The 26,454-nt window shown below is 46.8% G+C and overlaps 1 protein-coding gene across 2 annotated transcripts in view; it reads left to right on the top strand.

The window, feature by feature from the left end:
• Positions 1-26,454, top strand: part of gypc (glycophorin C (Gerbich blood group)) — a 159,566-nt gene that overhangs the window by 103,363 nt on the left and 29,749 nt on the right. For both annotated transcript variants that reach the window (XM_085986860.1, XM_085986861.1), the window contains one exon: positions 23,915-23,980. In XM_085986860.1, the coding sequence (XP_085842986.1) occupies positions 23,915-23,980 (66 nt within the window). The remainder of the gene's footprint in view (positions 1-23,914; positions 23,981-26,454) is intronic.

Here is a 26,454-nt window from a genome sequence, read left to right as displayed (position 1 = left end):
CCTGGAACTTCCATCTGTCAGACCACAGGTTACCAGCTATCTCCCTCCGCTTGAGTCAGTGTCCTTTATGCAGGCATCCAGCGAATATGACTGGGTTATTTTTCATCACCAGCTATAGAAAATAAAGCGAGGGATCATTCTTTGCTGATGGCCTCACAAAAATCATGACATTTTTGTTGGCCACGTAGCAACCAATAAAGTTTTCATATAGAAGTGTTTTTTTTTGATCCTCCTATGGCAAAATAAACAAACCAGTTATGGAGTCTCCCTATTTATAATGACTTTGTTTTAATTCTTTCCCTCCTCCCAACTCTCAAGTACGAGCGCTCCCAGCCTTTCCCTCTGCCTGTGAACGTTCGCCTGTCCCTTCTACAGCTTGAAAGCGTTTCGAGCTGTCTGCTCTGGCGCTATTCTTGTATAAGTGACTGAGGGGCCCAGGTTGGTGTTCCTCGTGTCCCTCCCTCTCATCCCCTGTAGCCAATAACCTCACCTTGGTGACCTTTCCTTCCTGATCATTCTGCTGGGATTGCAAACTGGCTTTGATCGGAAGGAAGGGGCTCACAGAGCACCATAAGAGAACAATTATGTCCATGTATTCTGAAAATGTGTAAGTGGAAAGAATAGTGAGAGTGAACAGAAGTAGTCCTTGCAGCTCTAATAGGCTTTTGGGCTGATGCACCACGCAGTGTGATACTGAGCTATATGGACCAGCAAGGCCCCTGATTTTATCCCTGATAGAATCATGTAGCACAAAAAGAGGCCATTCGGCCCATCATGCCTGTGCCATCTCTATGAAAGAGCTCTCCAATTAGACCCACTCCCCTGCCCTTTCCCATAGCCCTGCAATTTTTTTCTTTTCAAATAGTACTTACCCAATTCCCTTTTGAAAGCCATGATTGAGTCCGCCTCCATTACCCTTTCAGGCAGTGCATTCCAGATCCTAACCACTCGCTGAGTAAAAAGTTTTTCCTCCTGTCGCCTTTGGTTCTTTTGCTAATCACCTTAAATCTGTGTCCTCTGGTTCTCGACCCTTCCGCCAATGGGAACAGTTTCTCTTTATCTACTCTGTCCAGACCCCTCATGCTTTTGAACACCTCTATCAAATCGCGCCTCAATCTTTGCTCTAAGAACAACAACCCCGGCTTCTCCGGTCTATCCACGTAACTGAAGTCCCTCGTCCCGGCAAACATTCTCGCAAATCTCGCTCGCTCTTTCTCTTTCTGGACCTGATCTGACATTGGATTCACCTTCCTACTCCAGCCTTCCCCTCTCTCTCTTTCTGCTCCTTTCTCAATCCTTTAATCTCATTGGTTAAGGAGATACGTTGTTGGTCCCATTGTTCACCAAGTTCCCAGATGCCCTGTTGCCCTCGAGTTATCAGCTCGCACTTCCAGCAACCTCCTGGGCAAAAAATGATCGCCTAAACGTGCACGAACAAGTCTAACTGGCTGGGCATGGCGCGAGATGCCCCACTCCGGGAAAAATCTGGGCCAGTAAGTTTTAGAATGCAAGGTAGAACTGTGGTAAACCACTTATTCAAACACTTCCTTTTTACAGTGCTAACAATAATGGTTTATGGGATGTGGGCGTCGCTGGCAAGGCCAGCATTTATTGCCCATCCCGAATTGCCCTGGAGAAGGTGCTTGTGAGCCACCGTCTTGAACTGCTGCAGTCCGTGGTGAAGGTGCTCCCACAGTGCTGTTAGGTAGGGAGTTCCAGGAATTTGACCCAGCAACAATGAAGGAACAGCAAAATATTTCTAAGTCAGGATGGTGTGAGACTTGGAGGGGAACTTGGAGGTGGTGGTGTTCCCATGCGCCTGCTGCCCTTGTCCTTCTAGGTGGAAGAGGTCGTGGGTGTAGTGTATGTACCCGTCTATCTTTAAGGGAACTATTGAATGTAACCGTTCACCTTTAAGGGAGCTACTTTAGGTGTGGCACTATTTGTTTGGCTTCTGTATACTGTAATACCGATAGTGACCACACCAGTATATAAGTGTTGTGCCAGGAGTTATTGGGCAGATTCGCCCGGACCTTCGAATAGTAAAGACCTGTTTTGTTTGTTACTTCTGAAGTCTGTGTATTTATTAACTGCACAACCCACAGACTTTACAGTGGCGACGAGTCCGATCGTACCCTGCGGCAAGATTACCAAAGCAAGAAGAGCGTCGAAGAGAGGCAACCGCCCTCGTCGTGCTGCTGGAAGAAAACACGAGGCTGCAGCAGAAGAAAGGTGGAAGACTTTAGCAACAAAAGCTTCCATTAGCAACAGGCACTGACTACCCTTCTACCACGGTGCGGAGTGAGCCGATCAGCTGGGAACAAGGCGGTCGAAGAGACTGAGTAGGGGAAGGTGTAGAAGTATCCGGAGGATAAGGGCAGAGCACTCGACCTCGGTCGAGGGGGAGCTGTGCCGGCCAAAAGTCTGGTCCAACGGCGTCGGGTGACAGCCGGACCGCGATCGGCGGGAAAAATCCGGGCAGCGACCGCAGCCACGAAGCGCTGAGCCTGCGAGTAGGCGCGGGAAGAGAAACCCAGCCGCAGCCGGGGAGGGAAACACCGGTCTGCGAGAGGGCTGGGGAGGCGAACGGGAACCGTGCGGGTGAGAGCCTGCGAGGAGCCAGTCCAGCGGCTGAGCTGTTCTCCACCAACGGGGTACTCCGAGCCGGCAAAACCGAACGTGCGGGAGTGGGTGAGAGACACAGCCGAAAACGGGGTGAGAGACTGCGCGAGAGCCAGTCCAGCGGCTGAACTGTCCTCCGTTAACTGGGTGTACCCAGCGCCGGTGCGGGCGGGCGGGAGGAAAAGACATAGCCGAGTAAGGGGAGCTGTGCGGAAGCCAGCCAGCGGCTGAACCTGTCCGCTGTGGGGGAAGCGTACCCCTTCCACCGGGAAGAAACGCGGGAAGCCGCCATTAGGCGGAGAAGACGCCAGAAGCGGGGAACCGCCATTGAAGTGGGCGGGGCGAGAAAGGAAGAGCGGGAAACCGCCATTTTCGCGGGAAAACCGCCATCTTGATTGACATACCGCCATTGAAGTGGGCGGGGAGAGAAGGAAAGAGCGGGAAACCGCCGATTTCGCGGGAAAACCGCCATCTTAGAAACAAACAAATAAATAAGAATACTTAAAGAAATACTGGTGCTGCTCCCAAGGGAAGAAAAATGCCTAAGCGAGGGAATATTAACAACTTTAATTCGGAAATAGAAGACTGGGCCACGTACGTGGAATGCATAGAGATCTATTGCGAAGCCAACAAAATAGAGGAAGACGACAAGGCGATAACATTGCTAAACTCGATGGGGGCAAAAACATACGGGCTCTTGAAGCATCTAATAGCACCAAATAAACCAGCGGATCAGACCTTCGAAGAGATTGTGGCTGTGCTGAAGGACCATTTGAACCCCACACCGCTGATGCTGGCTGAACGATTCAAATTCTACGCAAGAACGCAGAAGAAAGACGAAAGCAATGCGGAATACTTGGTCGAACTGCGTAGGCTAGCGAAATGCTGCCAGTTCGGAGGGAATCTGACAGAAGCGCTGCGGGACAAGTTTGTATGCGGATTGTCCAAAGAAGGGACGCAGAAGCGACTACTGGAAGAGAACGACCTCACACTGGACAGGGCTGTCCTTATAGCTGCATCGCACGAAGTTGCAGCGAAAGGAACGGCGGAAATGCAACTAAAGGCGGCGGCACTTGGGGTGGACCAAATTACTTCAAGCACAACAAAATGCTACCGTTGTGGGAAGACCACACATGACCAGAATCAATGCTGGTTTAAGAACCAAGAGTGTAGGAAATGTGGTAAACTGGGTCACATCGCGAAGGTATGCCGGTCCGGGAAAAAGACCAATAATCAAAGGAAGCCACCACAAGAAAAGTACAACAAGGTACACAAGGTGGCTGAGAAGAGTTCAGACGAACAGAATTCAGACTCAGACCCAAACAACCAGGAGCTGGGTAGTCTGAGAATCCACAATGTGGGTAAAGAAACGGATCTACAGGCCATCTGGGTCATACTAAAAATAGCTGGAGCCCAAGTAAGAATGGAGCTGGACACTGGATCAGCTCTATCAGTCATCAACCGAAGGGACTACCACCGGCTATTCTCTCACATACCTTTAAGAAATACCAAGTTCGTATTACAGACATACACGGGGCATAACGTATACCCCGTGGGGAAAATAAGAGTCAAGGTGAGAGATAGGGGTAAAGAACACCCAAGAATGAACTTGTACGTATTACCTGAGGGAGGACCACCACTTCTAGGACGGGAGTGGATTAAGAAAATAGACATGGAATGGCATTACCTAAAAGCCATAATGAGGGAGGACTCGGTGCAAGCTATTAGCTCAGATTCTGAAATGGATGATAAGACCAAGTCGAATATGGAAGACGAGGCTAAAAGGGACTTGCCGACGATGGGAAAGAAAACGAAGACATGCAGAAGGACTTATGGTACCAAGAAGAATAAAGCTGCAGAGCAGAACTCCAGGTTGACAGAGAATTCTGAGCCTGTTCAAGCAAAGGATTCATCCATGACGGAAGAACACCGAGCTCGGACGCAAACGTATGTCAAAGTACGACAACAATTAGAACAGTTGAGTGACCGTCTCGTACAAGAGATGAAAAATATGGAAAGGTTCTGGGACACCGAATGGGAGAACCTGGAAAGACTACAGAGACAGCTAGCTCAAGCAGAGAGCGACCACAGAGCCATCGTGGTCAAATACCAATCACATTCCCCTGATGCTGTTCAGGAACTAGAATATTTACAGAATGAACCAAAGGAAGAGGAATCTTCAGGGAGCCAGGATTTTATTCCAGTTCTTCTCTACGACTCCTTACAAGCAGAGTGTGAGAAGTTGAAAGAACAGTATGAACAGGCCCAGGCTACAATTCTGGAGGGGGTTAACTCGGCAGCCTCCGAAAAGCTAGTTTCAGTAGAAGCATATGAACAACTAAAGGTTGAACATGAGCAAGAAGTCCAAAGGCTGCAGGAAATTCTTGATGAGCTCAAGGCCAAGACAGACTCATCGATAGAAGCTCCATCCATAGATGAGAAATTAGGTGAAATTCATGGCAGAGCATGAAAGACAGGATGTCCAAGAACTTATAAAAACATTGAAGGACACCCAAGACAAATATGAGGCGGCAATGACCGAGGTTCAACAACTTGAAGAACAGATTCAACTGGGAATCCTTGCAGTGGAAGAACAGGACACTGTAAGAATGGTCCCTGAACATGAACTAGAGAGCATCAGGGCGCAACTTTTCCGAGCGCTGAAAGCCAAAGTTCAAGAGGAACGTAAGGTGGAAGTATTGGAGAAAGAGGTGGAGGAAATGGAGAAGACTCTGATCCACCGTGTTCCCAGGGAAGAGTTAACGGTCAGCCAACTCCTTCATATGCTGAAGGACAAGACTTTGCAAGGGGAACAATCTGAACACGAGCTTCAATCTTCAGGGGGAACGAATTCGGAGCTCTCAAAAGTCACGGAGATAGCTGAGGTGGCAACACAAATTTTACAAGGATGCCAAAAGTATGTTGAATCACGTCAAGGTGAACAGAAGAATGTGGAAACCGTTACTTCAGTAGAAGGGTTAAGTAGCCTGATAACGCAATTACCGATGGAAAGGAAGGTATTGAACTCACAAATGAGGTCCGTCGTGAAGGAATGGCAGATAACCCAGGAAGAGCGGGATGAATATGAATGCATGAAGAAGGCTTTTCAAGAAAGATGTTTAGGGAAGGAACCACCGTCAGCTAACGTCCAGACGGGTGAGGAGGAAGAAGAAGTCTCTCTCGCTGGCCTAACTCAGGACGAACCCGAATATTACCATGACCTGTTGAGTGACACTGAATATTACGAGGATGTGGTCTGCCCAGCTTGTGATGAAAACTCCCAAAGTGCTGAAATCCGGATGAAGCACTTAAGGTCTAAGGAACATAGAGTGTTGGTGGCGCTACAGCTGGCAGCCGAGAAAGGAGCTCCGAGAGTTTCAAAAAGGCAGAAAAGAAAAAGAAGAAGCAGAAGATAATAACTGTCTAAAATATTAGCACTTCTACCATTCCAGGCGGGACATTACGAAAGGAGCTAAATTAGTTGAAAAACTGGAAAACGTCAAGACAGCCAGTTGGTTGTAAAAGTCCGCACTGCTGGTTCAACAGGACGAAGGTTCAAGCTGTTACGTCAAGAAAAAGGCTATGGACACTAGCCAGGTAATCCGGCTACACCAAAGAAATGTTGTTCGGAACGAGTCCAGATCAGAGACTGAATCTATGAACCGTTTCCGCAGAGACTGAACCTGTGAACTGTTGCCACCGAGATTATATTTGTAAATTGTTTTATATGACATTGACTCCACCGAGATTATATCTGTAATTTGTTTTATAGGAAGTTGAAGATGTGTATGTTTAACGGGGACTCTGTAAGTAATAAGCTAAAAAGGGAGGATTGTAGTGTATGTACCCGTCTATCTTTAAGGGAACTATTGAATGTAACCGTTCACCTTTAAGGGAGCTACTTTAGGTGTGGCACTATTTGTTTGGCTTCTGTATACTGTAATACCGATAGTGACCACACCAGTATATAAGTGTTGTGCCAGGAGTTATTGGGCAGATTCGCCCGGACCTTCGAATAGTAAAGACCTGTTTGTTTGTTACTTCGGAAGTCTGTGTATTTATTAACTGCACAACCCACAGACTTTACAGTGGGTTTGGGAGGTGCTGCCGAAGAAGCCTTGGCAAGTTGCTGCAGTGCATCTTGTAGATGGTGTATACTACAGCCACGGTGCGCTGGTGGTGGATGGGGTGCCAATCAAGCGGGCTGCTTTGTCCAGGATGGTGTCGAGCTTCTTGAGTGTTGTTGAAGCTGAACTCATCCAGGTAAGTATTCCATCACACTCCTTACTTGTGCCTTGTAGATGGTGGAAAGGCTTTGGGGAGTCAGGAGGTGAGACACTTGCTGCAGAATACCCAGCCTCTGACCTGCTCTTATTGCCACAGTATTTATGTGGCTGATCCAGTTAAGTTTCTGGTTAATGGTGACCCCGTGTCTAAACACAGTAAAGCTACACAGAATGAATTGGATAGTACACACTGCTCTCGAACGCCCTTGATCACGTTCCGACGGTCCTTTTTTCTACTACAGTATTATGGATTGAAAAAAGGAGGGGGGGGGGGGTGGTACTGTACGTCGAGTGAGAGGGAGAGGCTCCCCTTGCCCCCCTCCCCCACCTAGCTTTCCACTTGTTCCTCCAGAACATTTGTTTGGCGGGTGTGGTTATTTGTCCATATGCATCCAATTAACATTTCAAAGTTATTAGACAGTGCTGTCTGTTTTCCATACAAATGTTGTGTGTTGGCAGTCAAATCCATTGCTGACATTTATCCAGTTGTTATCCAGAAATAACATTCTAAATCCTGTTTACTGAACTCTGCACTTTTCTCCCATTGATGTCCTTTCCAAATAAAATATATATTAAAAAAAATCCATCCTGGCCTTTTTCTTTAACTGAAGGCTGGGGACTCTTTAGTGAATAGCTCTTGTATTTCCGAGAGCGAGTTTCTGCACTGTGGGCTGTTCTGTGGTTCCTGCGAGTAGTTGCACAGTGTGGAAGTAATTGAGCTGTGGTGAGGCAGACCAGCTGCACTGATCGCTGCAGTGTTAACTGTGCTGTTCCTGAGTAAGGGTAGATTTTTCCATTCAAAATTCCCCTCCTGAAAGCGCTGACTTTTTTTTCCTGGCGTGTGGTTCTGCAACTGTGGGCAGGTTTCCATCCAAGTGACCATTTAAAAAGAACAGAGCAGAGCCTGCATTCAATGTTCCCTCAATTTTTTTATTTTGTGCGTGGTTCCTTTTTAAATTTGTTGTGCAGCCGCGCACACTCGGTATCTTGGGAGCAGCTTATGAGCGGCCAGCACGGTACTTTCCCGATTTACGGCACGACAGCACCTGTGCACAGTTTGGAGGGAACAGTGCTTGCATTTATACAGCGCCTATCACCACCTCAAGGACATCCCAAAGCTCTTTACAGCCAAAGTAGTACTTTTGAAGTGTAGGCACTGTTGTAACCTAGGAAAGGCACCAGCCAATCTGCTCACAGCAAGGTCCCACAAACAGCGATGTGATGATTTAAAAAAAAAAAGACTTGCATTTATATAGCATCTTTCACAACCACCGGACACCCCAAAGCGCATTACAGCCAATGAAGTACTTTTGAAGTGTAGTCACTGTTGTGTTGTTGAAAACGTGGCAGCCAATTTGCACACAGCAAGGTCCTACAAACAGCAATGTGATAATGGCCAGATAATCTGGCTTTTTAGTGATGTTGATTGAGGGATAGATACTGGCCAGGACACCGGGGCTAACTCCTCTGCTCTTCTTTGATATAGTGCCATAGGATCACCTGAGAGGGTAGAGGGGGCCTCGGTTTAATGCCTCATCAAAAAGACGGCACCTCCAACAGTGCAGCACTCCCTCAGTACTGTACTGGAGTGTCAGCTTAGACTTTTGTGCTCAAGTCTCTGGAGTGGGACAGGGAAGTTTACAGCCTATGAAGCACTTTTGAACTGTAGTCATTTTTGTAATGTAGGAAACTCACCAGAAGAAGGACTTTTATTTATATAGCGCCTTTCAAGACTGTTCCAAAGCACTTTACAGCTAATGAATTATTTTTGAGGTGTAGTCACTGTTGTAATGTAGGAAATGCGGCAGCCAATTTGTGCACAGCAAGGTCCCACAAACAGCAATGTGAAAATGACCAGATTATCTGTTTTAGCGACATTGGTTGAGAGATAAATATTAGCCAGGACACCGGGAACAAATCCCCTGCTCTTCTACGAATAGTGATCTTTTACATCCACCTGAGGGGGCAGATTTGATATTACTTCTCATCTGAAAGATGGCACCTCCCACAGTACAGCACTCCCTCAACACTGCACTGGAGTGCACAGCCTAGAAAGTGTCCGTATCCTCTTTAATTTTGTAGGTTGACACAGTTGGGCCCAATCCTGTCCTCACATGGCAGACTTTGAGTTGGTAACTGTGGAAGCAGGAACCCTGGCTGATCTTTTGTTCCTCTGTTCCAGCAGTATCGGGCCAATTGTACATGACTAATGCGGAGATCAGTTAACTACAGCGACTGGGATTCAAATCGAATCCGAGATCTCCTGGTCTGGCTGGGTACAATACCAAGGTGTTCCTTTACCATAGTATCATTCTTTTATAGCACCTCCCAAACCCGTGACCTCTACCATCTCGAAGGACAAGGACAGCAGGTGCAGGGGAGCACCACCACCTCCATGTTCTCCTCCAAGTCGGACACCATCCTGACTTGGAAATAAAGCGCTGTTCCTTCATGTATTCTGAAAATGAATCAGTGGAAAGAATATTGAGAGTGGACAAAGGTAGTTAAAATCATTCAACTCAATCCCTAATTTCTCCACAAGAACTGCAGCGGTTCAAGAAGGTGGCTCACCACCTTCTCGAGGGCAATTGGGGATGGGCGACACCCACATCCCAGGAACGAATTACAAAAAAAAAATTAGGAAGCTGCAGCAAATGGCTTAATAAGATCCTAATAAAGTTAATAGAAGATTTGCTAATTACAATCAAATTCTCTACTGTAAAGTTGACCATAAACTCACAGACAATTATGTAAGATCCCAGAATGCTGCTACATTGTAATGGCCAATAAAATAAATCTGTCACTGCTGGTTTAATCTTACGACGTGATACTACTTCAGTCCAAACATATGGTACATAAGTGAGAGCCAGCTGTCCATTGGTAATGGCCCTGACACTACTCTGGAAAGAGAACAGAAAGGGAAACAAGCCAAGCTCAATGGGTGATCACTTTATTTTGTAAAGAATAACATTCTCCAGAGTGTAGATGAACTTGCTCAATATGAAACTGTGACTCACGTGCATCACTTGCTCGAGTTCCTACTTAACCACTGGACTACTGCATCCTATGTAGTAATGCTACTCGACGACTAATCCAGAGAATGGAGTTCTGCCAATGTCCCAGACTCCTCCATCACCATCCCTGGGTATTTCCTGTCCCGCCGACAGGACAGACCCACCAGGGGTGGCGGCACAGTGGTATACAGTCGGGAAGGAGTGACCCTGGGAGTCCTCAACATTGACTCCGGACACCATGAAGTCTCGTAGCTTCAGGTCAAGCATGGGCAAGGAAATCTCCTGCTGATTACCACCTACCGCCCTCCCTCAGCTGAAGAATCAGTACTCCTCCATGTTGAACACCACTTGGAAGAGGCACTGAGAGTAATAAGGGCACAAAATGTACTCGAGGTGGGGGACTTCAATGTCCATCACCAAGAGTGGCGTGGTAGCACCATTACTGGCCGAGTCCTGAAGGACATAACTGCCAGTCTGGGCCTGCGACAGGTGGTGAGAGAACCAACACGAGGGAAAAACCTACTTGACCTCGTCCTCACCAATCTACCTGTCGCAGATGCATCTGTCCATGATAGTATTGGTAGCAGTGACCACCGCAGAGTCATTGTGGAGGCGTAGTCCCGTCCTCACATTGAGGACACCCTCCATCGTGTTGTGTGGCACTACCACTGTGCTAAATGGGATAGATTCAGAACCGATCTAGCAGCTCAAAACTGGGCATTCATCAGGCGCTGTGGGCCATCAGCAGCAGCAGAATTATATTCCACCACAATCTGTAACCTCATGGCTGGGCATATCCCTCACTCTACCATTACCATCAAGCCAGGGGACTAACCCTGGTTCAGTAAGGCATGTAGAAGAGCATGCTAGGAGCAGCACCAGGTGTACCTACAAATGAGGTGCCAACCTGGGGAAGCTGCAACACAGGACTTCATGCATGCTAAAAAGCAGAAGCAGCATGCTATAGACAGGGCTAAGTGATCCCACAATCAATGGATCAGATCAATGCTCTGCAGTCCTGCCACATCCAGTCGTGAATGGTAGTGGACCATTAAACAAGTAACGGGAGGAGGAGGAGGAGGCTCCATGAATATCCCCATCCTCCATGATGGTGGAACCCAGCACGTGAGTGCAAACGACAAGGCTGAAGCGTTTGCAACTATCCTCAGTCAGAAGTGCTGAGTGGATGATCCATATCGGCCTCCTCCTGAGGTCCCCACCATCACAGAAGCCAGACTTCAGCCAATTCAATTCACTCCATGTGATATCAAGAAATGGCTGAACGCACTGGATACAACAAAGGCTCTGGACCCCGACGATATCCCGGCTATCGTGCTGAAGACTTGTGCTCCAGAACTAGCCACGGCTCTAGCCAAGCTGTTCCAGTACAGCTACAACACTGGCATCTATCCGATAATGGGGAAAACTGCCCAGGTATGTCCTGTCCACAAAAAGCAGGACAAATCCAATCCAGCCAATTACCACCCCATCAGTCTACTCTCAATCATCAGCAAAGTGATGGAAGGTGTCATCGACAGTGCTATCAAGCGGCACTTACTCACCAATAATCTGTTCACTGATGCCCAGTTTGTGTTCTGCCAAGACCACTCTGCTCCCGACCTCATTACAGTGTTGGTCCAAACATGGACAAAGGAGCTGAATTCTAGAGGTGAGGGGAGAGTGACTGCTCTTGACATCAAGGCAGCATTTGACCGAGTGTGGCATCAAGAAACCCTGGTAAAACTGAAGTCAATGGGAATCGGGGTGGGGGGGGGGGGGGGAAACTCATCACTGGCTGGAGTCATACATAGCACGAAGGAAGATGGTTGTGGTGGTTGAAGGCCAATCATCACAGCCCCAGAACATTGCTGCAGGAGTTCCTCAGGGCAGTGTCCTAGGCCCAACCATTTTCAGCTTCTTCATCAATGACCTTTCCAACAGAAGGTCAGAAATGGAGATGTTTGCTGATGACTGCAGAGTGTTCAGTGCAGCTCACAACTCCTCAGATAATGAAGGAGTCTATGCCCGCATACAACAAGACCTGGATGACATTCAGGCTTGGGCTGATAAGTGGCAGGTAACATTCGCACCACAGAAGTGCCAGGCAATGATTATCTCCAACAAGCGAGAGTCTAACCACTTCCCCTTGTCATTCAACGGCATTACCATCGTCGAATCCCCCACCATCATCCTGGGGGTAACCATTGACCAGAAACTTAACTGGACCAGCTACATAAATACTGTGGCAACAAGAGCAGGTCAGAGGCTGGGTATTCTGTGGCAAGTGTCTCACCTCCTGACTCCCCAAAGCCCTTCCACCATCTACAAGGCACAAGTAAGGAGTGTGATGGAATACTCTCCACTTGCCTGGATGAGTGCAGCTCCAACAACACTCAAGAAACTCGATGCCATCCAGGACAAAGCAGCCCGCTTGATTGGCACCCCATCCACCGCCTTAAACATTCACTCCCTCCACTACCAGCTTACTGTGGCTGCAGTGTGTACCATCTACAAGATGCACTACAGGAACTCACTAAGGCTTCTTCGGCAGCACCTCCCAAACCTGCAACCTCTTCCACATAGAAGGACAAGGGCAGCAGGTGCATGGGAACACCACCACCTCCAAGTTTCCATCCAAGTCGCACACCATCCTGACTTAGAAGTATATCGCCGATCCTTCATCGTTGCTGGGTCAAAATCCTGGAACTCCCTACCTAACAGCACTGTAGGAGTACCTTCACCACACGGACTGCAGCGGTTCAAGGAGGCGGCTCACCACCACCTTCTCGAGCAATTAGGGATGGGCAATAAATGTTGGCCTTGCCGGTGACTCCTACATCCCATAAAAGAATTTTTAAAAAACCTCACCATGGCAGTTTGAGAAATTGACCTTTTTATATTAAAAAAAAAAAAAAAATGGATTTTGCGATGGCAATGATGGCGAACTGTCAGCGTTTGCTGCCATTACCCCTCTGAAACTGACCACAACCTCTGGATTTAGCACACGCGCATCTGAACACGGAAATCCTGAAGTTGCGGTCAGTCATTCACTGCTCCAACACTGGCTGCGCCGTGGACCACCCACCCCGCACCATAGCCGGTAATCAGTGAAACTGACAAAAACATTAACTTTTCCACGACAGTATCGCAGTTAAATATCGCATTTAAATGTTAAGTCTTGTTGGATACTGTGTAACTGGGGTTTTGACAACGTATTGACTTCTGAACAAACGTTAAGGCCCTGAAAAACTAATTTTTATATTTGCGGAGTGTCAAATTTCTCCATTATGATAAAAATTACAATTTGTAAAAAAAGTTTGTTCATATTTCAGCTTCTATCTTATCTCCATGTGAAAGTCCCAATCTTTATTTCACACTCTAACATTTTTAAAAAAGTTTGGATAAAAGCAGCTTCTCATTTCCTGGTATTGCTGTCTGTGAGAATTCTTCGGCGTGATTGGCTGCTTAGACAGCTTGTTGACCTCACTGCAGCTCTTCCCTAGGAATCCCCATTACACAGCGCGACAGTGAACTGCACGGCGCGAAAGGCAAACTTCACGCCACAGCGATCGCGAGATCTCTGTGGGCAGCTTTCATCGGGGCCAGCGGCGAGTGCCTTTGCTGACCGCAAATTAGAGGCCATTAATAATTAAAGAAAAACCTGGGAGTAAAAAGCTCGTATCAGTACATGACCATGAAGCTGTTGAATTATCTTAAAATTCCAACTGGCTGACTAATCTTTTTTTTAGGGATGGGAAGCTGCCGTCCTTACCCGGTCTCTCTCATAGGTGACTCTAATGTTCAATGTGGTTGACTCTTACCTGAAGTGGCTGCTCAGTTCCGTCAAATTGCTACCCGGTGGTTCTCGAAGAAGGCATCCCACCACCGCCTTCTCAGGCCAACTAGGAATGGGCAATAAATGCTGGCCTTGCCGACGACGCCGGCATCCCTAGTCTTCAGTCAGGACTTTAGGCTGTCATTAATTGCACTCTGAACCACCTGAAGTTACGGGCAGCAGCCACTCGAATCTCTGCAGCCTTGCGCTGTTTTCCGATGGCACTGAATCATAATATTTCACAGCGCAGCAAGTACCAAATCTCTGAAGCTATCCATTTATTCCCATACCCCTGCCCTTTTCCACGTGTCCGTTTTAACAGTTTAAAAAATATATGGCCCAGAAATTCGTGTCGGGGGCTTCCCGCGGGTGCAAGCCCCCGACCTACACTTACATAGCGCGCCGACAGTTGAGGCCTGGCCCTGCGTGGATTTCCTGTCTGTGGCCCGGTCCAGCTCCCGGCGCGCTGTGCTTACGTGACCCAGCGGCATACTTAGTGCGATGCGTCGGCTGGGATCACGTGAGCACCGGGCAACCAATCAGAGGAGGGAAAAGTTCCTTCATGAGTTTGACAGTAAGAACTGTCAAACTCATGAAAACGCCGGGCGCCCAAAACAGTACTTAAACTTGAAATAAAAATTTTTTTAAATCACACTATTTAAATGAACTATAAATAACTTTAAATAACTGTTTTATAAACAGTAAATTAAATTTTTGAAAAAAATAATTTTATAAAAAATCAGGGCTAAAAATACACTTACCTTACTGTAAAGTCTTTAAAAATAATAAACTTGTGGAAAAAAAATTCTCATTCTAATTATTAGACCTCTTACCTTTTAAAATTAAGTCCTTACATCTGCTTTTTTCAAGTGTAAAAAGTGGAGGCCTTCACACACGGGCAAACCTGGAAAAAAAGGAAGTTCAACGCACACGCGCAGACTCCTGCGCGCATGCATTTGACCTCTGAACCCCTTGGTTCAGAGGATTGGAAATGCCGATTTCCCGCGCATGCGTAGTGCATGCAAGAAACCGGCACTTCCATCGGGTCCACGCGTGAGTACTCCGTCCGTACTCGCGCGTTGGGACCCGAATTTCTGGGCCATTATATATCCACTTCCATTTTAAAAAGCTTTGTGGATTCCAATTCCACCCCTGTTTTGAGCAGTCGATATCCAAACCACCCACTGCATGATGATAATTCTCCAAACCCTTTGTTGTTCATTTTGGGAAAATTTATGCTCTCCAGTTACTGACTCACTAGTCAGTGGAGATAGCTTATCTGGGTGTTTTTTATTGACCTTTTATTTCTTGTGCAGTTTGATAAACGACAGGACTTTTGGATGACGATCTCTCGTAGTTCTTCATGATACAATCTTGTAGGTGGATGATGTGAATTTGAATTTCTAGCTAGAAGGAAAGACATGAGAGTTCTCCAGTATTTAAACAGTCCAAAAGCCTCTGAAGACCGAATTGTTTAATCAGCTATGATTAAAAACACACTGGTGCGAGCTGCGACGTAGAATGATGATGCGCAAGTGCTCCCACGTTGTCCTCGTCTCTCATACTTGCAAAATGTCTTGACTGAACTGAAAATTAGACGGGATACATGGGTTTGTTTGACGACCAAATGGAATGATACGTGATGAAGGCATTTTTCGCCTCGGTTCCATAGACCTCTCCGGGTAGAGTTTCCGCTTTGGACGCAATCGGCAATCCAGGTGCAAATTACGCGCAAAATTGTGCTACTTTTCCAAAGTGAAATTATGGTTCAAGTTTCTGCTCAAACTCATTTGCATAATGACAAATGTTAAAATCTGCCATGGACCAGCGCACTCGGGCAGCATTTTAGAACGGAATTGGTCTTTTTCCTTGCATTAAAAAAAGTTCCTTGAGTACAAAAGTAGAGAAGTTATGCTGAACCTTTATAAAGCGCTGGTTAGGCCACAACTGGAGTATTGCGTCCAGTTCTGGTCACCACACTTTAGGAAGGATGTGAAGGCCCTTGAGCGGGTGCAGAGGAGATTTACCAGAATGGTTCCGGGGATGGAGGATCTTAGCTACAGGGACCGGTTGGAGAAGCTGGATTTGCTTTCATTACAGCAAGAGGTTGAGGGGTGATTTGATAGAGGTGTACAAGATTATGACTGGTTTGGATAGGCTAGACGGGGAAAGGCTGTTCCCACTAGTTGATGGTACAAGGACCAGGGGACACAGATTTAAGGTTTTGGGCCAGAGATACAGGGGGATGTGAGAAATCTTTTTTTACGCAGCGAGTGGTGGAGACCTGGAACTCGCTGCCGACGGAAGTGGTGGAAGCGGAGACACTCAGTGTTTTCAAGGGGAGACTGGATAGGCACTTGAGGGAAATAAACTTGCAGGGCCACGGGGATAGAGCGGGGGAATGGGACTGACTGGATTGCTCTACAGAGAGCCGGCACGGACTCGATGGGCCGAATGGCCTCCTTCTGTGCCATTATGACTGAGTGGTAACCTGGTGCAGTTTTATTAATACAGCTGAAAATGCATTCTTCACAATAAAATAAACATTTTTAATCTGTGTCAATCCAACACCTGTGAGTAACCCGATTTTAAATGACTGAAAAACTATACAGAACCATTTACTAGTTACAGCAGTGTACAACAGTCAGTTTCTTAGTAAATTAAATATTTTTCAATATTTTAATAACTTTTAAAAGATGCCTATTTGTGCCATTGCGCTTTTTAAAAAAAGAACAAAGAACTTTATCTTCAGAGCCTCTCAAAGGGCCACAAACAGGCGCAATTAGGGGATGTTCACTGATGATTGCACAGTGTTCAGCGCCATTCACAACTCCTCAGATAATGAAGCAGTCCATGCCCGCATGCAACAAGACCTGGATGTCATTTAGGCTTGGGCTGATAAGTGGCAGGTAACATTCGCGCCACAGAAGTGCCAGGCAATGACTGTCTCCAACAAGCGAGAGTCTAACCACCTCCCCTTGACATTCAATGGCATGATTATCGCCGAATCCCCCACCATCAACATTCTGGGGGTCACCATTAACCAGAAACTTAACTGGACCAGCCACACAAATACTGTGGTAACAAGAGCAGGGCAGAGGCTAGGTATTCTGTGGCGAGTGTCCCACCGCCTGACTCCCCAAAGCCTTTCCACCATCTACCAGGCACAAGTCAGGAGTGTGATGGAATACTCTCCACTTGCCTGGATGAGTGCAGCTCCAACAACACTCAAGAAGCTCAAAACCGTCCAGGACAAAGCAGCCCGCTTGATTGGCACCCCATCCACCACCTTAAACATTCACTCCCTCCACCACCAGCGTACCGTGGCTGCAGTATGTACCATCTACAAGACACACTGCAGCAACTCGCCAAGGCTTCTTCGGCAGCACCTCCCAAACCCGCGACCTCTTCCACCTAGAAGGACAAGGGCAGCAGGCGCATGGGAACACCACCACCTCCAAGTTCCCCTCCAAGTCACACACCATCCTGACTTAGAAGTACATCGCCGATCCTTCATCGTCGCTGGGTCAAAATCCAGGAACTCCCTCCCTAACAGCACTGTGGGAGTACCTTCACCACACGGACTGCAGTGGTTCAAGAAGGTGGCTTACCACCACCTTCTCAAGGGCAACTAGGGATGGGCAATAAATGCTGGGCTTGCCAGCGGCGCCCAGATCCCAAAAACGAAACCTCGGCATGTTGATTAATTCGATCTGGGGGCGTGGCCAGTTTTGGAGGCGGGGCCAGCTTCCAGCACGAGGTTCTTTTAAATCAGCGGTAAAAAATGGCGGAAACCCGGTCTGTGTTGGACGTAACTTGCGCCTGAAATTCCTCTTTTTTTTACACTCGGCTGGCCGGTTTTGGGTTTTTACTAGCGCAAACTCTACCTCCTCCTCTCCCAGCCTCCATTTTGAAATTTGAGGAAGGGGAAGACCGCTTTCATTTTAGCTCTTGCAATTTTAAGGCTTGATAATGAAATGCAAAAATTTCCCTATTTCATCACGGGGCTTGGGAACTCCTACAGAGACAAGAGTGCCATCAACTGAGCCAAGCTGATCCACTTGGGCGGAGAGTTATTGCCACTGGGATTGAATGAAATGGCTTTTCAAACCATTTTTTTGCAGGTGCTCATCAGCGAATAATTATTGTAAGATAATCTTGCATCTGATAAAAGTCCATTTTGATAAAGTCACTTGACTTTGCAGAGTTTGGTGCTGTTCAAGATGGCTGTTTGGAACATGTGAACGTATGATCAGGAGGTGGTCATTCTGCTCCTCGATCATGTTCTACTATTCAGTTATATCATGGCTTATCTGACAACGCCATTTACCCGCCTTAAATTCATATCCCTTGATGCCCTTACCTAACAAATTTTTTGGTCCAACCTTTCAAATTGTGCCAATTTTTATATTGCCAACTACAATCACTGTCACTGGAGAAAAAGTACTAGGTAAACTAATGGGACTAAAGGTGGACAAGTCCCCTTGGACCCGATGGCCTACATCCTAGGGTCTTAAAAGAGGTGACTGCAGAGATAGTGGATGCATTGGTTGTAATCTACCAAAACTCCCTGGATTCTGGAGAGGTCCCAGCAGACTGGAAATCCGCAAATGTAACGCCCCTATTTAAGAAAGGAGGGAGACAGAAAGCAGGCACCTATAGACCAGTTAGCCTACCTCTGTCATTGGGGAAAATGCTGGCGTCCATCATTAAGGAAGAGGTAGCAGGACATTTAGAAAATCGTAATATAGTCAAGCAGAGTCTGCATGGTTTTATGAAAGGGAAATCATGTTTGACAAATTTGCTGCAGTTCTTTGAGGATGTAACGAGCAAGGTGGATAAAGGGGAACCAGTAGATGTGGTGTATTTGGATTTCCAGAAGACATTCGATAAGGTGCCACATAAAAGGTTACTGCACAAGATAAGAGCTCACGAGGTTGGGGGTAATATATTAGCATAGATAGAGAATTGGCTAACTAACAGAAAACAGAGAGTCTGGATAAATGGGTCATTTCAGGTTGGCAAACTGTAACTAGTGGGGTGCCACAGGGATCCGTGCTTGGGCTTCAACTATTTACAATCTATATTAACGACTTGGATGAAGGGACCGAGTGTAGTGTAGCCAAATTTGCTGATGATACAAAGATAGGTGGGAAAGCAAATTGTGTGGAGGACGCAAAGAATTTCCAAAGGGATATGGATAGGCTAAGTGAGTGGGCAAGAATTTGGCATATGGTGTATAACGTGGGAAAATGTGAGGTTATCCACTTTGGTAGGAAAAATAAAAAAGCAAATTATTGTTTAAATGGGGAGAGATTACAAAATCCTGAGCACAGAGGGATCTGGGGGTCCTTGTACATAAATCACAAAGTTAGCATGCAAGTAGAGCAAGTAATTAGGAAGGCAAATGGAATGTTGGCCTTTATTGCAAAGGGAATGGAGTATAAAAGTAGGGAAGTCCTGTTACAACTGTACAGAGCGCTGGTGAGACCACACCTGGAGTACTGCGTACAGTTTTGGTCTCCTTATTTAAGGAAGGATATACTTTCATTGGAGGCAGTTCAGAGAAGGTTCACTAGGTTGATTCCGGAGATGAAGGGGTTGTCTTATGAAGAAAGGTTGAGCAGGTTGGGCCTATACTGATTGGAGTTTAGAAGAATGAGAGGGGATCTTATTGAAACATATAAGATTCTGAAGGGGCTTGACAGGGTAGATGCAGGGAGGATGTTTCCCCTCGTGGGGGAATCTACAACTAGGGGGCACAATTTCAGAATAAGGGGGCACCCATTTAAAACGGAAATGAGGAGAAATTTCTTCTCCTGAGGGTCATGAATCTTTGGAATTCTCTTCCCCAGCGAGCTGTGGAGGCTGGGTCATTGAATATATTTAAGGTGGAGATAGACAGATTTTTGAACGATAAGGGAGTCGAGGGTTATGGGGAGCGGGCAGGGAAGTGGAGTTGAGGCCAAGATCAGATCAGCCATGATCTTATTGAATGGCGGAGCAGGCTCGAGGGGCCGAATGGCCTCCTCCTGCTCCTACGCCTTATGTTCTTATGTAACCGTTTGGTGGAGTGAGGCTGGATTTCATCAAATCATTGCCTTTCAGCCACATCAATGAGAACAGGCACTTTTTAGAAAAATTGCTGTGTATTGTAGCCGCGATCGTATTTTATTTCTGATTCATGCACCTATCTGTCACTTAATTTCTCAAGTCTCTGATTTCAGAAAACTTTCTAATTTATTACAACGAACATCCTGTCTTACTCCATTATACCAAATCCTCTCTCTCTCTCTCTGTTTCTCACTCTCACTGTCTTTCTCTTTCTCTCTCCATTTGTCAATTGTATATAAAATCATAGATGGTAAGGACTTGTTTAAAACGCTGCAGTTAACGAGATCAGAGATCCTAGCCCATAAAGGGGAAGATTGATCAATTAATTTTCATCCCAATTTAAATGAGTGTCTCATTCCAGATCATTATTAATGGGGGCCTGCGACTCCGGTTGCCTGTCACTCCTATTGCAGGGGTCGGATTGATGGGGTGTCTGGCCATTTTGTTTGGAGGTGAGGGAAGTGCCATTGGGGTGCAGCGGGGGTGGTGGTGGGGGGTGGGGGGGGGGAAAGAGAGAGGAGAAAAGTAAAGGGGGTGATCTTCTCCATGTCTTCATTCTCCAACGTGAACATTCTTCAACTTTGCCCTTTTTTGGGGGGGAATGTTTTTATTTTAAGCCCTGCTTGAACGAGGTTGACCACATTGGAGAAGCTGACTTGAAGCAATTACTGAGCCTAGGGCCACAGAGGTGTTTTAATTTACATCAGTGTAGGTACAGTCAGCAAGTCCAAGGTGGGTGCCTCATCAGCTGCCTACTTTTAAACTCGGGTACCTTACAGTACTGAGCAAAGTTTCCAAAACATTCCTCCCCCTTTCTTAATAATACCACGAGCACACGCGCTCTCTCGCCCTATCTAAACTGGCTGAGATGGTAGAAGCAAGTCTTAATTTTGATCAGCTTAATATCCTTGTTAGTTAGATTTTTTTTCTCTCTAAGGGCTCTGATATAGAACTCATTTGCCTTTGTTTCTTTCAGACACTTATAGCCACTAGCATCGCAGATTCTGATATACAATCAATGTTCCTGTTAAGTTGCACAGCCACCTCGCGCAGGTCGCTCAGTGGCTTTTCAATGGAAAAACCGTGCTTGTGCGGAAATTTGAATGGACTGCCCAGCCCGTTATAGGAGCCGCGTACCCAAAAAAAATTAGCGACAACTTTGTATACAACCCCACCCGGTTCTGTGTGGGTATTTTAATAAACTGACTTATCATGATAACCAGCCGCTAGTTGCAAGAGCGTGACATGTAAAAATAGTCAAATTCACATGCAATGCAAATATAAAGCATGCAAATCTTGCCCAGCTATGAATATTCCTGTGTAACATTTGCCACGTTTTATGCTGATGTGGACTATTGTAACTCTCTTATTCCCTGTCCAGCCTGCATGTAAAAAGAAAGACTTGCATTTACATAGCGCCTCTCATGACCACCGGACGCCCCAAAGCGCTTTACAGCCAATGAAGTATTTTTTTTTGAAGTGTAGTCGCTGTTGTAATGTGGGAAACGCGGCAGCCAATTTGTGCACAGCAAGCTCCCGCAAACAGCAATGTGATAATGATCAGATAATCAGTTTTAGTGATGTTGATTGAAGGATAAATATTGGCCTGGACACCGGGGATAACTGCCCCTGCTCCTCTTCGAAATAGTGGCCATGGGATCTTTCATGTCCACCTGAGAGAGAGCAAACGGGACCTCGGTTTAACGTCTCATCTGAAAGACGGCACCTCTGACACTCCAGCACTCCCTCAGCACTGCACTGGAGTGTTAGCTTAGAGTTTTGTGCTCAAGTCTCTGGAGTGGGACTTGAACCCACAACCTTCATGACTGAGGTGAGGGTGCTATCCCCTGAGCCACAGCTGACACTGTATATGGCTCATGCTATGTTATGATTCATTGTCTAAGAAATGCTGTATAATCCATCCCTGCTGGAGACTACTGTGCTTTGTGAGTGTGTGAGGGTGAGATTAGATTTAGAGTTAGAGGAGGCCTGGTAGAGATGACAGGAAACGCCACATCAAGGATATACAATAGTCTCATTTTAAAAATCATTTTTTGCATCTGAATCCCTAAGACACTCTCTCTTCTAATCCGATAAGGTTTTACATTTAATATACATTTCCTTTTTTTTCCCCCCCAAATTTATCTCACATTTGTCCAGCTGCCCAATCTCCTAACTTGTCTCCTGTCACTGCTTACAGTCCCCTTCACTGTTAATCACATTGTGTTATTTGCGAATTTTGATGTGTGTGTATGTGCGTGCATTTATATGCCTGTGTGTCTCCCCCACCACCCCAGGATTTTCATCGCTCCACCATTGGCAGCTGTGCCTTCAGCTGCCTAGGTCCCAAGCTCTGGAATTCACTGGCTAAACCTCTCCTCCCTCTACCTCTCCTCCTTTTTAAGATGCTCCTTCAAACCAATCGCCTTACCCGTCTTAATATTGCCGTTACGTGGCTTGGTGTCAAATTCTGTTTAACGATCCTGTGAAGCGCCTTGGGACGCTTTAACTGGTAAAGGTGCTATATAAATGCAAATTGTTGTCACTGTTGTATGATATCTTTCTTGCTCGCACGTTCCCTGTCAACTTTCTTATATGTCCAAATTTATTATGGAAAGTGCTGCCCCCCTCTCCCCCTCCCCCCCCCCCGGCCAGTGAGGTACTGTAGCATCACCACTGACAGCAAGGTATAATCTTTTAAAAAATATTTATTCTCTGACCCGATTTCTAAAGTATTTCTTTGCAGATAATCTGTTTTAGTGATGTTGATTGAAGGATAAATATTGGCCAGGACACCGGGGATAACTCCCCTGCTCTTCTTCGAAATAGTGGCCATGGGATCTTTTACTTCCACCCGGTGAGAGAGCAGACGGGGCCTCGGTTTAACGTCTCACCCGAAAGACGGCACCTCCGACAGTCCAGCGCTCCCTCAGCACTGGAGTGGGACTTGAACCCACAACCTTCTGACTCGGAGGTGAGGGTGCTGCCCACTGAGCCACAGCTGACACTGCAAAGTTGGAATTGGTTGCCAGGACGCTGCTTGATGGTGCAATGAGATTAGGGTGGGGTTGGGCCAATAATATGGGAGGGGGGAAACCATGAACATTGATATAACACTATTATAATTTCCTCATAACCTCCTGAAGCATTTCATAACCAACACAATACTAAAGAAAAGCAGTTATTAAAGTTATGTTGGGGCTTGTGGCAGTTAATTTGCACACATAGCCAAGGAGACGGTGGCATAGTGGTTAGCACTGTTGCCTCACAGCGCCAGAGACCCGGGTTCGAATCCGGCCTCGGGTGACTGTCTGTGTGGAGTTTGCACATTCTCCCCGTGTTTGCGTGGGTTTTCTCCGGGTGCTCCGGTTTCCTCCCACAGTCCAAAGATGTGCGGGTTAGGTTGATTGGCTATGATAAATTGACCCTTAGTGTTAGGGGGATTAAATACGTGGGGATAGGGTGGGATATGTGTTGGTATAGGGGTTACGGGGATCGGGTGGGATATGTGTCGGTGCAGGCTCGATGGGCCGAAATGGCCTCTATCTGCACTGTGGGGTTTCTGTGATTCTGAGATGAATGACCAGATCATTTCTTTCTGGTGGCATTGGTTCAGCGGAGATTGTTGGCCTGGACACAAGGAACTCTTTGCTCTCCTTAAAAAATTTCCCTGGGCTCTTTAACCTGGCAGATAGGACTTCAGTATACCATTTCATCGAAAACACGGTACCTCCGACAACACCGCACTCTCTCCGAACTGCCCTGGAGGACCGAGATTACGTTCTCAAGTCCTGTAGCGGGACTTGAAGCCGCAACCTTCTGATCTGAGAAAGTGGTACCAACTGAGTCAAACTGACGCAAAAGGACAGAATGGCTTTCTTTATCCAAACCAATTTTTTTGGGGGGGGCTAGAGGTTAGGTAGCAGTTTCATCAAGATCTTAATGGTTGTCTTGTTGGTTCCTCTAAACTGACGTTGCACTGTCGATAGGCTCTAGTGATGATACCTAAGCTGACTGATTCTATGTGCTGTGGTTTATTGCAGAAAGTTCTCCTCCAGCAAACACCCCCATGAGTGACGGTGGCGGAATGGATTCTGCGGTCATTGGAGGTAAGGCACTCCTCTTCAAAGCTCATTGGCCGACAAGGAGTCAGCTCATTTTCGGGCAAACGATTCCATTGTTTTAGGAGTTACCCTGGGCTATTGCACATAACCATGGTCCCCATGCTACAGTGGGGGTATCCTGGCATTGAACGAGGAAACTGCAAAGGGCGACTCAGATTAGGCATTGAGCAAAGAGGAGAGATTACAGAAACTGGGAGTGTTTACAATGGAGGTTCGAGGGAGGTCTTACTGTGGCATTCCAGATCCTATGGAGAGCATGGGTCTTAGCCCTCGCGGAGTGGACAGTAAGTACGAGGATCCCCTCCCGAGTGGCATGGTGAGCAGCATATGATGTGTGAGTGCATCACATTCTCCCAACCACAACATGGACAGGAAAAGGCTAGCTGGTCCTTTATACTTGCCCCATGCTGACGTGGTGCAACTTACACACACCATGACCCCCATCCATCCCACTTCTGGGAGAGCTAAAGAAAAACTAGGCCAACTTAGGAAAAGAAAACGGGAAAATTCCTCTCTGACCCTCTGAAGGTGATGAATCCAGTTCCAGGAGACCACAGTAACTGAAGACACAACTCCCAGTACCCACCTTCATAAGAACATAAAATATAGGAGCATGAGTAGGCCGCTTGGCCCTTCGAGCCTGCTCCGCTGTTCAATAAGATCATGGCTGATGATCTACCTCAGCCGTGGTTCAGTGGGTAGCACACTCGCTGCTGAGTCAGAAGGTTGTGGGTTCCAGTCCCACTCCAGGGACTTGAGCACAAAAGTCTAGGCTGACACTCCAGTGCAGTACTGAGGGAGTGCTGCACTGTCGGAAGTGCCGGCTTTCGGATGAGACGTTAAACCGAGGCCCCCATCTGCCCCCTCAGGTGGATGTAAAAGATCCCATGGCAGTATTTCGAAGAAGAGCAGAGGAGTTCTCCTCGGTGTCCCAGTCAATATTTATCCCTCAATCAACATAACAAAAACAGATTTATCTGGTCATTATCACATTGCTGTTTGTGGGAGCTTGCTGTGCACAAATTGGCTGCTGTGTTTCCTACATTACAACAGTGACAACACTTCAAAAAAATATATACTTCATTGGCTGTAAAGCGCTTTCAGACATCCGGTGGTCGTGAAAGGCGCTATATAAATGCAAGTCTTTCTTTTCTTTCTCAGCTCCACCTTCCCGCAGTATTCCCATATCCCTTGGTTCCCTGAGTATCCAAAAAATCTATCGATCTCTGTCAACGACTGAGCCTTCACAGCCCTCTGGGGTAGAGAATTCCATAGATTCACCACCCTCTGAGTGAAGAAATTTCTCCTCCTCTCAGCCCTAAATAGCCGACCCCTTATTCTGAGACTGTGACCCCCCTCTAAGAAGTGACCACAACCTGGACCTCCTCCACCTGAACCACAGGTGCTCCTGTGATGAATACCCTGCGCATTATTTAAGTTCACGCCTGAGGGATGGTCATGTTGGGGGAGGTGTTTTGTACTGGAGGGCTGAGAACTAGCAAAGAACCATAGTCCAGTGCCTTAAGGGGGAAGAGAAGAAAATAATTCTGTATGAACATGGGTTGGAAAAAAAAATACAGAAACCATTCTATTTTGATTTTATATACAATTAAATTTGTATTGAGCAGAATTCTGCTCAGTGTGCTGATTTTGAGATAGAAGAACTGTAATGATCAAGGCACGAGAGGGAAAGGTGCCGCTTGCAATAAGTCTGATCAGAGGGTGGAACCATTGGACCTATAGCAGAACAGCTGGCAGCAAGTTACAAAGCAGGAATTTGATGATGTAACTCTGGCTTCATGAGAGCAAAGCAGAAATTGAGAATTGATTTACAGCCTTGGGCTGTCTGGATGCTTTGTGCATAGCTGAACAGCTTAAAGTCTCCACCTTTCTTGCTTCTGTACAGCAGGTAGGCAGAGTGTAGTTTGAACGCTGGAGGCAGAGTGATGCAAGAGGATTGGAGACAAATCCAATGGTGACATCATGTAACAGATTCCACCTGTGCTCTCAATATTTCTCCCTATTGTTGTTAAACTATAACCAACGCCATAAACTGAATTGAAAAATTATTTGCAGATTCCTGTGACTGGCAGAAATTTCCACTCTGTGTCTGTCTCCATTTCTCTGTCTCAGTCTCCCTTTCTCTCCCTCACTCCATCTCTCTCGTTCTCGTGCTCCGTCTCTGTCTCTCTTGCTCCATCTCTCACTCTCGCGCCTTTCAGCCTATCAGTGAGACAGACACTTAGGGGGAAAAATTTGGTTGCTTTGTGCCTCGTTAGCGCCCCGGTGGGGCGCAAAGCAACTAGCGCCCCGTTGGACCGTTAACACGAAATTCAGTGGGAGGTTAGCGGCAGTAGCCAGTAGCGCCCCGCAGTGCTGCGCCTCCACCGATGACTTCATCGCCATGCGCAGCGCCCTGCTCGCGCCCCCTGACCGACTGCCGGACGCTAAGCCCGACG

Source organism: Somniosus microcephalus, chromosome 4, assembly GCF_052327205.1.
Source record: "Somniosus microcephalus isolate GS21.2 chromosome 4, FLI_Smic_1.0, whole genome shotgun sequence".
Taxonomy (NCBI): Eukaryota; Metazoa; Chordata; class Chondrichthyes; order Squaliformes; family Somniosidae; genus Somniosus; species Somniosus microcephalus.
Note: the sequence above shows the minus strand (reverse complement) of the source record. Positions and strands in the feature narration are given on the sequence as shown.